The sequence below is a fragment of the Ornithorhynchus anatinus genome, chromosome 14, assembly GCF_004115215.2.
Source record: "Ornithorhynchus anatinus isolate Pmale09 chromosome 14, mOrnAna1.pri.v4, whole genome shotgun sequence".
Classification (NCBI taxonomy): domain Eukaryota; kingdom Metazoa; phylum Chordata; class Mammalia; order Monotremata; family Ornithorhynchidae; genus Ornithorhynchus; species Ornithorhynchus anatinus.
Genome location: NC_041741.1, coordinates 39613849 through 39626466, shown reverse-complemented (window position 1 = coordinate 39626466; position 12618 = coordinate 39613849). Strand labels below are relative to the sequence as shown.

The 12618-nt window shown below is 42.3% G+C and overlaps 1 protein-coding gene across 1 annotated transcript in view; it reads right to left on the bottom strand.

Moving 5' to 3' along the window:
• The window catches only part of TDG (thymine DNA glycosylase), a 17730-nt gene extending 5112 nt beyond the window's left edge, over positions 1 to 12618 (bottom strand). The window contains exons 1-7 of the mRNA XM_007670023.4: positions 12427 to 12618; positions 7494 to 7636; positions 5170 to 5417; positions 4058 to 4127; positions 960 to 1095; positions 739 to 821; positions 564 to 658 (exon numbers count right to left, since the gene is read on the bottom strand). Of these exons, the coding sequence (XP_007668213.1) occupies positions 564 to 658; positions 739 to 821; positions 960 to 1095; positions 4058 to 4127; positions 5170 to 5417; positions 7494 to 7636; positions 12427 to 12449 (798 nt within the window). The 5' untranslated portion in view covers positions 12450 to 12618. The remainder of the gene's footprint in view (positions 1 to 563; positions 659 to 738; positions 822 to 959; positions 1096 to 4057; positions 4128 to 5169; positions 5418 to 7493; positions 7637 to 12426) is intronic.

The window sequence follows — 12618 nt, the reverse complement described above, 5'->3', positions numbered from 1 at the left end:
TTACATTCTGTTGTATACATTTCATTCTGAATGATCAGCTATTTCCCCATTAGAGTGTATACTCTTCTGTGAGCAGCGAATGTATCCCTTGCTTACTATGAACTTCCCAAAGGCTTAGTACAGTGGACTGCATGCAACGAGTGCTATACAACCACTAATTGCCAAGAAATGGGAAATTTAATTGTCAAAAAAAACCCCACCAAAGTTTCATCAAGTCAGCCATGAACTTCCTCGTTAGCTTCCCTCAGATTAACTTCAAGCCAAAGGTTTAGGATGTGGACTCTGTCACTAGTTTGAGAGTCTCTTGGCATGTCAGTTACCTGACATTTAATGATTGGATTCCTAATCATTCAATAATGTCCTGGTCCCCACGATTATTCCACTTGATCATCTCTTACTTGCAGGCACAACTAAACTATTCCTGACATACTTTACTTACGAAAAGAGAAATATTTCAAAGTCTTCCTCCCTCTTGATCCTCACTTTAAATTATTTTATGTATGGGAAAGATTCTATTTCCATTAAAACACAGGAAGACTACAACAATAGCTTCGGGAACTTACGGTTTCTGTGTCTGGGATCTTATGTGGTTGAAGTCCAAATTCCAACTTCTTAACCTTTACTCCAAAAACTTCTTTACTAAAAATCTCATAAATACCTAAAATGAAAAGGAAACAGTCATGATGCCCAGGTTTATAGAAAAGAAAAAGAAGATAAAATTCAAAAGCCAGATCTCACATTTTCCATTAAAAGCAGCTATTCGAGGTTGGTATTTCTGCAATTTCTGCACCAGAATATGTCCTCCTTCTCGAAACTCCTTGCTAAAATGAGAAACACAATACAATGAGGTTCAACAATTTTCACCAGCTGTTATCTGCTGAGAGAAGATGGCTCCTGCCCACAAGGAGCTTCTGTTCCAAGGTAGGACCCCGATATAAGGATGCAAATGACCGTCCTACCTAGAGAGGTCCTTGCTGCCCGGGGTTGTCCTTTCCACCATGTTTGTAAACCCAATGCCATACTTTCCTGGTAAAGTATGGTCGTCCGTATGATTCAACTGGACCTCACTCAGCCCTGACATAAAGAGACACTTCCCTATGAACAAGACAAAAATCTGAGGTTTATTTTTAATACAAGGTGAAAGGCTTAAAGGCTTAATCCCACTTTCCATTAGTCCCTCCGGAAAAAAAAAAGGCTCAGATCACTGGGCTCACATCTGAACAATTTAACACCAAAATGACAGGGGATTTGCAAAAGAAAAAAAATACTGTGATACTAAGGCTGTCCGCTGTGTCCTTCAGCTGCTAAATCTTGCTCTTTGAGCACCACCCTTTCTCCTCACCAGGTCTTTTGACTTGACAAGACTCTCTGCCCCTAGGGCAATGAAGCAGTGGGATCCACAATGCTTGTCAGATCCTGTCTTGGGGTGGGAAAGGGGAAAAGGGGTCACAAGTGAAAAATCCTATCAATAATGCCTTTCCCAGAATCTGCGCTACTGGGTACTGTGCTACTCTTGAGCAGACTCTGGGCAGGCGATCCAAGTCCTAAGTAAATTCTAACTGCCCGGGAAATCCTACAAACTCCTAGTCTCAGGATCATCTTATGAAAATGCTTCAATACATACATTTTCAAAAACATATGTAGAAACAGGGACAACAGGAAACCTAATGGAAGGGTTGAAAACTCATTCCCTTATTCACTATTGATACAATATTTCAAAATGTAGCTTTTGTTCACTACAAATCCTTAGAAACACATCTGTAAACACCGGAAGGACTACTGAATAGTATATTCTCTTTTTCATAAAAACAGGTGAGATTATATAGATGGTTCTAAAGAGAATTAAATTCCTGCAAGCAGAATGCCACATGATAACTTTAGTGAATGGAATTTTCTATGTAAAAAAACTAAATTTGAAACTTTAGCCATCATATGCTATTTTAAAAGAAATATCATTTAATGCCCAAATTCATCTTGACAAGGCTATTAAATCCTGAAACATTTTGCTTAGAGAAGCACCGGGTTTTGCAGCAGAGGCTCTCTGGTAGCCTACAACAGCCTTCTCTGCCACTTGTCAGCTGTGTGGCTGTGGGCAAGTCATTTAACTTCTCTGTGCCTCAGTTCCCTCATCTGTAAAATGGGGATTAAGACTGTGAGCCTCACGTGGGACAACCTGATTCCCCTGTGTTTACCCCAGCGCTTAGAACAGTGCTCTGCACATAGTAAGCGCTTAACAAACAAATACCAACATTATTATCCTGGGCGGGCCACTTCTGGCGTCCAGTCAATTCAACAGGTCGGTCCACTCATCGTTCGCCGGCTCTCCTAGGTGCTCTGGGAATAATTAGAGGGTTGGCTGGGAGCAGGGGACCATCTGGAATGATGGTAAATTAGGAGCTGGATAGCCCAAATGGCTCTCTGGCTAGCATGGAAGTCGCGGCCTTAATCGGCTCAGTGGTCAACTCTCTCCCCAGCCGCCGGGGAACAGGGTCAAGGCTCTGTTCACTGACCACCAGGGTGAAGCAGAATCCATTAGCTTGCTGGGCTGTGTGGGCTCAAGGCCAGGAAGAGGGAGGTGGAGCCTCAATTCTGTTTGCAGGGCTACAAGGTGGTGGGACTGAGGCTTTGATTCTCTGCTTCCCACTGGCTGGCTTCTTCCCCTTGATCCTGGAATGGACCTTAAATGCTCTTAAACCTACTGACTGAAGGCAAGTTTGTCCCATGCCCTCCCAATCCCCTCCTAGATAATAGAATAGGATCAATTTTGGGGCTGATTTGAAATCTGGACCAGCAACCTAGCCTGCGCAAGCATGCACAAACACATACAGACACACACACTTCTCCCCACAGGGATATACAAATACGTTTTCAAAAAGACCCAGAGGGAAAGCTCAGCCCAGGAACACATTGGTATACACAGACATTCAAAAACCTTATTCTCAATCAATGGCATTGACTGAACCACGTGCAGGATACTACACTAGTGCTCAGGGAGCATACTGATACAAATAAAACATCTGGTGCCAGTCCTCAAGCACCTTATAATTTAATGCAGGGATGACGATCAGACGCACTGCTAATTATACAGTAGATAAGAGTGAGGGCATAAATGCAAATGATAACACAAATAACAGCTCTCTACATGAGGGCTAACACACACTCACCACACACACCTTCTTCTTGCCTTTCCACTCCTGAGTAGAGACAGACTCACAGACAGCAAGAAGAAGACTAGCCCTCCAAGAAGTGATGAGGAAGAAGTGCGGAGGCTATGGATGAAGCATCCATATCTCGTATCGCTTTAGCAGAAAATAGGAATTGAAATCTGTGCTGTACAGCAACTCAACCTACATTAAGTTCAGCCCGTTACTATTACAACACAGAAGCCGGGGGCATCATTGAGTGGCATAAGCACTATCCTGAGTATTAGAAGAACAGAATTTTAAGGCTGACCTCAACACTGACTGGTTCTAGATCTTAGACTGTTTCTTAGATTTACTGTTTATCAGTTTCCCTTAAAACTAGAACCCGCGGGTACTACACCCATCCCTACAAACCTCACAGAGATAAGGTGAAGACAGAATAAGCCACACTTTGAATGCGACAAAAAAGTTCAAGTTCTAGGTGTTCTTATTACTGATGCTACAAGGATTTTTGAAGGAAGGCAAATGCATCGAAAAGCCCAATTTTTGTTTTACAATTAATGAGGTTTGAGGGGAGACAGAAGAAAACCAAAGGATCATCAACATATTATAAATTGCTCTAAACACTTTATAATTGTTTTTATTAAATCTTGCTTTTTGGGCAGCATAAATACACAGTAATATTTAATTTTAAAGGGCAGGAGTAATAATATGGCCTAAGATTCCATTACAGGAACTCAGTTACTGGGGTTCTTTATCATTTATTTTCAATGCCTGGGTACGTTGCTTTCTACTGGACAATAAATTTAATGGAGTGAGAACTATCAAAAAACAGAAAGAAAGAAAAGGACAGGAAATTAATTTAAAGAGTTTTTAAGAACAGCAGCAAAATATCAATAATAAGCAAAACTTACAAAAATGATTTCCAGGTCCAGGGTAATGATGCCCTTTATAGGCTGCCATTAATCCTGGGTTTATACCAATCTGCAGAATAAAATATTGGTAAAGTTCAGGATTACAAAGCACTGTGGAGGGATACAACTGGGGAATGAAAGAAATCATCATCCACCCAGAAGGGAAACATATACAAATGGCAACTACTGTAATTTTCACTCACTGTATAGTCTCAATTTGAAGAATGAATTCCTATTCTGACCTTTACCCCTCACCCCAACAGGACCTTACTCTCTGCTTCTTCCTCTCTCTCTGATTAATGTTTCCCCAACTAGATTGTAATTTCCTTGAGGACAGCGGTCATGTCTACTAAGTCTATTGAATTGTTCTCTCCTTGGTGCTCTGCACATCATCAGCCTTAAATAAATATTATTTATTGATCCTTAAGGCAATTTCATATCTTGGATACTTTACAAAAGACAAAAGCAGAAAAACTGTAATCCATGTGATTGTACATCAGGAGAAACAGTATCCTAACTCTGGGGTACAGTAGTGAATGAAAAGGCACTCTGGTATGGTGATGGTTTAAGAAACAGATCTAGTATCCAATCTTGTCATTTTACAGGCATAACTATAGAATTTCTTCAATATGATCATCAAATTATGGTGCAGAAAATGAAGAAGCCAGGGAGCTGCAATTGGAATGCTTACTGGTGACTCACCTACCTCTGCCCTCGCTTTCTGACGTAAATACTTGCAGGGCCTCATTCCCCAAACACACTTGATAATCAGTCCCTGACATGTAAGACACAGATGGGGAGGGAGGCAAAAAGGGAGTACGGATTAGGGTCAGAAAGAGAAAAGGGGGTAATGACAGAGAGAAGTGAATTCACTAGCAGGAAGAGTAATGACAAATGTCGAGATGTGTTCGCATAGCCCGCAGGCAGTGAAACCAAGTGATAGCCCCAAATGGGTCAAGTATTACAGGGCAGCTGTTCCGAGGGTCACCCAACAACTTTTGAAAAAGTGTGCAACTGTTGAATTCAAATAGTTGTAGTTTCTGTTCATCCTTTTAGATTCCGAAGCATTACACTGGAAGGAGCCTAAACCACGGCCGAAGTGACACACTTACAATTACAATGTCCAGATTGAAGGTCAAGATATCAGGTAGAGTCTTGGTCAAAAGTTCAGCTTCCGAGACACCATTGAAGCGATTCATTTTCCGTTTCACTACAAAACTGTCTGTAATTTTTTCTTGTTTGCCTTTGCCTTTTGATTTTGTCGACTTGGCTGCCTTCTTTGGTTCAGCAGGTTTTTTGGGTTCAGCCGGCTTTTTGGGCTCAGTTGATTTGGGTTTTCTTTTTCTTCCCTTTGCAGCTCCTGAAACAGAGCATTTGTTTACACTCCTTACGCTGAGTTCTACTAATATATCAATTTTAATGCCTAACAAATCAGCTTAATTTTAACTTGTTACCCCAAAACAGACCCATAAAACCAAGAATTGTGACCTAGCCTTCAAGCAAATTCCTTTGAAGGCAGACTAAGTAAATCTAGAAAAGATATGTATTGAATTGCAAAAGTGCTATGCCAAAATGTAACATATTCCTATAATAATGCTCCAGACAGCCACGAAGATAATTGCATACGATAATATGATAAGAAAGAATACCAACGAACCTTATATTTTTGCCCAGAAAATTATTTCCGGAGAAAACAAGGCAGACTTTATCCCCAAAAGCTGAGGAAACCTTCCCTGAAGCAAAGGAAGCCATTTTTTGAGGTGCTGAGTCCACGGTTGATTTGTTTCAAAATACTTTTTGCTGTATTTATTGAGCACCTACTGTATGCAGAACAATACATCAAGCACTTGGGGGACTACAGGAGGTAAACATCATGATCACTAAACTGTAAGCTTGTCTCTAGACAATAAGGTTGTTGTGGACAGGAAATGTGTCTGACAACTCTTTTGATTGTATGCTCCCAAGTGCCAGAAGAGTGCTCGGCGGGCAGTAAGCGCTCAAAAAATACAACTGATTGATCGCTATCCTCAAGCATACAAGCCAGTATGTGATGGACCCAAAATTAGTTAGGGGAAAAAAAGACATTTAACTAGTCATGTCACAAGAATGCGAAGACAGATAATGAACAAGTTCTTAATCAAATGGGATAGCTTTGAGTACATAAATGCTGAGGGATCATTGAGAGAATAGGATCTGGGAAGAAGAATGAGTTGGAGGAAGAACAAGAGGAAGAGAGGGAGGGATTTCAGGGTTTTAAGGTGCGGATCTTGAAGGGGGAAGAAATTCCAGACAGGTGGGAGGGTGGGAGTAAAGGGCTGGATGTAGGAAAGATGAGAATGAAGGACAGCGAAGTTTGCTTGGGAGGAGCACAGTGTAGGTTTTGTGGGTGGAGAGGGCAGAGAGGCTCTGGCACTTTTCTGTGTGACCTTGGGCAAGTCACTTCACCTTGCTGGGCCTCAGTTCCCTCATCTGTAAAATGGGGATTAAGACTATGAGCCTCATGTGGGACAGGGACTGTGTCCAACTTGATTTGCTTGCATCCACCCCAGCACTTAATACAGTGTCTGGCACATAGTAAGTGCTTAATAAGGTACTAAGGGTAAATAAATAGGTTGGGGATTATAGGATTTGGCAGTATCAAGGGTAAATTTCACTTTTAAGAAGAGTACTCAAGAAAACCAACGCTATCCACTAAAGGATGCTGAATGAAATTTTATCTAAGTGATCCAACTACTATGCCTTGGGGGTTGATAATTTTTTATATACTTACCCATATATGTGTCAACATTTTATTTTGAGGGTGGGGAAGAAGGGAGGCCTCGAGGAGCTGATACCCTCGAAAGCCACCATATTGGGTGGTTGCAGGCCTGGAAGCTCTCAAGTCTGGTCAGGTACCTGAGACAGAGTTCCAGCTCAAAAATTCACAGGGCAATGAACTCCATGGACTTGGCACCTATGCTTATCCCAAAAGCTCGGTTATGGTAGGGTTGCATGTGGGTAAGTTGACAAGCACCTCTGGAGATGAGATTAAAATGAAAATCCATCTTTCCAGATGGAAAGATACAGTGCATAAAAGTAAAAAGCACACTTCATTTGCATACTAATTTTTCACAGCCTGAGTACACTTACATTTTTCTCTACAGTTGCTTTTATGCATCACCACAAGAACTCAGTAAGCCATCAAATGGAATATTCAATGAGCCTCACTTAGAAAAAACCCAAACCTGGACTCTTATCTGATTTTGATTTGCTTTCCCTCTGACCACATTCTTCGATAAACGCCGGACAAACAAAAAGTAGAAGTTGGTCAAAGAAAGGTACGATATGAAGGTGTAAGAGGGTGAAAGAATTTCCTACTGAGGCAAATTGATTTTTTACGTCAATAGGCAGGGTTATTTAAATGTCAATGGGTCCCTGGTTAGCAGAGTCCAACTACCTTGAACAGGTTCCTGTGCAACGGCTGGGACGGGAACTTCTGCGAGCGCCTGCTGTTCATTCAGTACTTCCATGTTAGGAGCCGCGGCCATCATTTGGTGGAAGGGAAATGTATAAAATGCTTGAGCTTGCTGAAGAGAATACCTACAGATAAATAACGGTTTCCAAATGGGTCAGAGAAGTATCCTCATTAAAATCAATCAATGGTATTTATTAAGCATTTACTGTGCATAGGGCATTATATTAAGAGCTTGGAAGAGTACAATACAACAGAATTAGCGGAAACGTTCCCTGCCCATAATGAGCTTACGGTCTGGAGGGGGAGACAGATATTAATATAAATACATTATGTTAATTAATATGTTAATTTATAACATAGAATTTAAAGATATGTACGTAAGTGATGTGGGGCTGGGGGAGGGGCAAATAGCAAGCGTCCAAATGATTAAAATGATTATGTAAAAATAATGAAATACAATCACCTCAGAATCAAATACTCTATGGTATTTTGAAGCAGTTATTTAATAAAGTGCCCAACTGACATATAATAAAACACTAACTTGCCTCCAGGCCTATAATTCAAAATATGTGAATCTGCTAGTCTTGAGTCGGCCCACTGACAGGAAATTGACTATTTCTCTGGTACATTTTGATACTGAATCTCCTTGACAAGAAATTCTTTCTTAAGTCTAACCTACATCTCCCATTGCAATCATAACCTCTTTGCAGATAAAAACAACAACTACCAGTCTCTGGGTGTTATATATCCAAAGTCCTTCTACATACCATATTTGTAATAGATAAGGATTATATCAAGGATTATGAGTACTGCTCTCTTTTATGGAAATAAAGGATTCTTGTACTGGCCCTTAACAAACAAGGTAGTTATTAAATTGCCTTTTAGCCTTCGTTTCTTCAACCATGTGTACATGTACATACACCCAGATACACACACACACACATATATACTTGTATGTATATGTGTGTGTATATATATCTGAAGGAAACTATTCTTTGATAAGTACTGATTGTCCTTCATTCTCAAAGGTGATACCACTGATGGTGAAGTTTATGGAAAATGTGGCCATTTTTGCAACCATCAAAACATTTTTGTCACAGCAACTTTTGAACAGTAGGATGATAATGATGGCCTGTATTCTTGGAAGGCCCATAGGTAAACGCTTTCATAAACTACATGAAAACATTAAATTGGCAATGAGAACTATTTTACTACTTCAAAGGTGGTTGGACTCAGCTTGTGTGGCCCCTTACTCTGAGGCCTTAGCACATTACTACCTTAGCATGAAGAAGCATGACTCCTTAAAATGCACTCAGCAGTCTCTATTTTCCTACCTTAAATCATTTTTGTTTTTCTTCTCAATCTTTTCCAGATAGAGTCTTGAGCCAGAGATGAGGCAGCAAAGACTCAAAAAAAGATGTGAACAGTTATCTAATTGTCCACTTTATTAAATCAGCTGCTTGGTGTTTGAGCCCTGGGTAGGGCTTCATTGGCTACTTGTGTTTTGAAGTGGCCTACAGGCTTGATTTGGGAGAAAAACTGGTGGAAAGGTGGGTTGGGCTTTGGTCAGGCTAATCCACATTCCCCCAGCAAGCTTGGAAATTGAAGTACTGCCACAACTCGCACCTTCCCTTTCCCAAAAGTCAGAGCAGTCTCAGCTGGGACCACCACCATCTTGCCTCGCAGACAGACTTGGTTTCGGTTGGATCCCGTCCCAAACTTTCAGCCGCTGCAGGCCTCTGCTTTGTATTGCTACAAAAAAAGACTTTCTTGACTTACTTCACCCTATCCTTCCCTCCCGCTGTAAGAAAAGGAAGAAACTCACCAATAAACCATGTAATTGCAGAGTTTGTACATGTTGTATCTTCTGTGGACTTGGATCTGTGCCCTGGGGCATTTGGTATTTGCCCCCGAGCCCTTATATACACATCTATAAATTATTTACTTATATTAATGTCTGTCTCCCCGGCTAAGACTAAGCTTGATGCGGGCAAGGAACGTGTCTACCACCTCTACTGTATTGTATTCCCAAGCGCTTAGTACAGTGCTCTGCACATAGTAAGTGCTCAATAAATACCGCTGATTGAAACTAGATACTCATAGTCTATATTCTACCTATTTACATTTTCTATACTATGAAGCTAATGAGAAACAACCTTTAAAACCCCTACAGTAAGGCAACATCCTGCCGGTCAGAATCTATCGTGGGTAGAGAGTCACGTCAGCTCGGTTGAAATGCTGGAAAACCAAAAAACAGAGTTTAAACTGGATGCTATTTCCCTGAGGCAGATGAGCTAATAAACATCTTCGTTGATTCTATTTCCACTACGCTTTTCAGAAGGTTGAGGCTGAGAAAGTAGGTGAGTAAGAACTAGAGTATCTTCCGATCTAGTGTGGATCATCAAAAGCGTTGAAGGCGTGCGTGATGGGTATTTTCCAAGTGAAGGATGAAGACAGCTCATCATGAGGTAGGCTAATTCAGCAGATTTGAAAAGGCGTACACCTAATCCTAGAGACGGGAAACTTCTCGTGAAGGTCGACTGTTTGGTCAGCAGCATCTTGACTAGTTGGAACGCAGTTCCACTGTGCCTCCCCTATTTTACTATACTATAGTTTCTGAGACCTAAACCTGTAGAACAAATACTGTCTAGCTGCAGATTCTATATGGAATTTTGAACCATTCACCAAGGATCGTAAGTAGCTTTAAGAATCTGCTATGCGATTATTCACTATGCATCTAAATTAGAGATATGCTGCTTATAGTGTGGTAGCTGCCTTAAGCAGATGGATGCCTTCAATTTACAGAGAACTGGTTTTGACTATGACATTAAGAGGCCCAGGTTTCAACTCTGGTATGGAATAGAAATCCAGGACTGAAAGGGTTGTCCAGGCTTTTTTTGCCTTTTGGGAGAAATATACCTAACCTAACCTATTCTTGGATACTTAATGAGTACTTTCTTTCCAGATGACCGAAGGGAAGCTTTTTGATTTTGCAAAATTCTCCTTAGAAGGAAGTGTGGCAAACTCTCAGTTTTTTATAATAATCAATTGCTTACCTAAATCCTTTCCAAAATTTAAGTCTTTTTTTATTTTGTTCTCCATGGATACGAAGAAAAACTGTTACTACTTTCTATATAAGAATCCTACAAAAACTAGATTTTATTTCAAACACGGTAACCCCCAATTTCCTGAAAGAACTATCTTCCAAATTTAGTCACCATTTTTGCTGGGTGCCTTGATTCTCAGTCGGCTCACTGTATCTCTGGGTTGTTTCTCCATGATATTTATGGAATTAAATCCCTCCTGTTGATAATCCTTGTGCAACTTTTTCATGTAATCATTTCAGACAAGTGTTAGAGGCCTACATACTCTAGTCAATCAATCGTATTTATCGCAACTTTTTCATGTAATCATTTCAGAGAAGTGTTAGGGGCCTACCTAGTCAAAATCAATCGTATTTATTGAATGCTTACCGTGTGCTGAGCACTGTACTAAGAGTTGGGGAAAAACACAACAGTTAGTAGACACGTCCCTGTCCACAACGAGTTTACAGGTTGGACCTTGCACTCTGCTCACTCGCCACCCTTTTATTTCATTTTCAATTTCGGAGAGCCCTACCCAATCCTACCAAGAGATACTTTGGACACAGAATATCCCATATTACCTGTCCAAATACTTTGGACACAGACTATCCCATATTACTTGTCCATTTAATATTACACGCCAGTACATGAGCACCAGAAATGTCAGAGGAAACATTTATGCTTTCGGGTGTGGGTAAAGGACTGGGCGAAAACTTTTTTAATAGGGTTCCTTCACTCATTCAATCATTTACTGAGCACTTACTGTGTGCAGAGCACTGTTCTGTGCGCTTGGAACATACAATTCATTCATTCAACAGTATTTATTGAGCGCTTACTATGTGCAGAGCACTGTACTAAGCGCTTGGAATATACAAATTGGTAACAGAGACAGTCCCTGCCCTTTGAAGGGTTTACAGTATAATCGGGGGAGACAAAGACAATAGCAATAAATAGAATCAAGGGGATGAACATATCATTAAAACCAGCAAATAAATAGAAATAAGGTGACGTACATCTCATTAACAAAATAAATAGGGTAATGAAAATACAGAGACCATCCCTGCCCCAAACGGGCTCTTGGCCTTTGTGGGTAAAAACGACTGGCTTCCCTTATGCTACACAGAGGCACGGGCAGAAAGGGGGACATGGGAAACCACAGGGTGTGGGCAGGGAATGTATCTGTTGTTGCGGTGTACTCTCCCAAGCGCTTAGTACAGTGCTCAGCACACTGCAAGGGCTCAATAAACACGCTGAATGAATGAGGAGGTGAATGAGGCACGAGGGGCAGCAGCCTCCTCCTCTTCCCTTTCTCGTGCTAGGGGCCATTTAACAAGCCGGCCGGGAGGAGGAAGAGGAGGAGGAGGAGAAGAGGAGGAGGAAAAGGAGGGAGAAGAAGAAGAGGAGAAGAGGAGGAGAAGAGGAGGAGGAAGAGGAGAAGAGGAGGAGGAAGAGGAGGAAAAGAGGAAGAGGAGGAGGAGAAGAGGAGGAAAAGAGGAAGAGGAGGAGGAGAAGAGGAGGAGAAGGGGAAAGAGAAGAGGAGGGGAAAGAGAAGAGGAGGGGAAGAGGAGAAGGAGAGGCGGTGGAGAAGAAGAGGAGGAGGAGGAGAAGAGGAGGAGGAGAAGAGGAGGAGGAGAAGAGGAGGAGGGCGCGGGCATCGGGGCCGGTGATGAGACAGGCTTGTCGCGGCCCCTAACCGGCCCCTGGGAGAGGCTGCGCGCATGCGCGCTCCCTTTCCCTTTGTACCCGAGCGGTTCATTCAAAGCCCCTGGCGCGCACGCGCGCGCCCCCGCCGGGCCGGGCCTGCCCTGCCCTGCCCTGCCCTGGAGCCCTACCTGCCCAGGTGGTCGGCTTCCATCCGCCGCCGCTGTGGTGGTGGGCGGTAGGCGGCCCTCCCCGAGCCGCTGATCCCCCCGGCCGCACGGATGCTCTTGTCATAAGCCGAGGAGGCTGGAAATCCACGGCAACCGAAGGCCGCTGCCCGCTCCACCTAGGCCCCGGCTGCCTTCCAACGACACCGCCTCCCC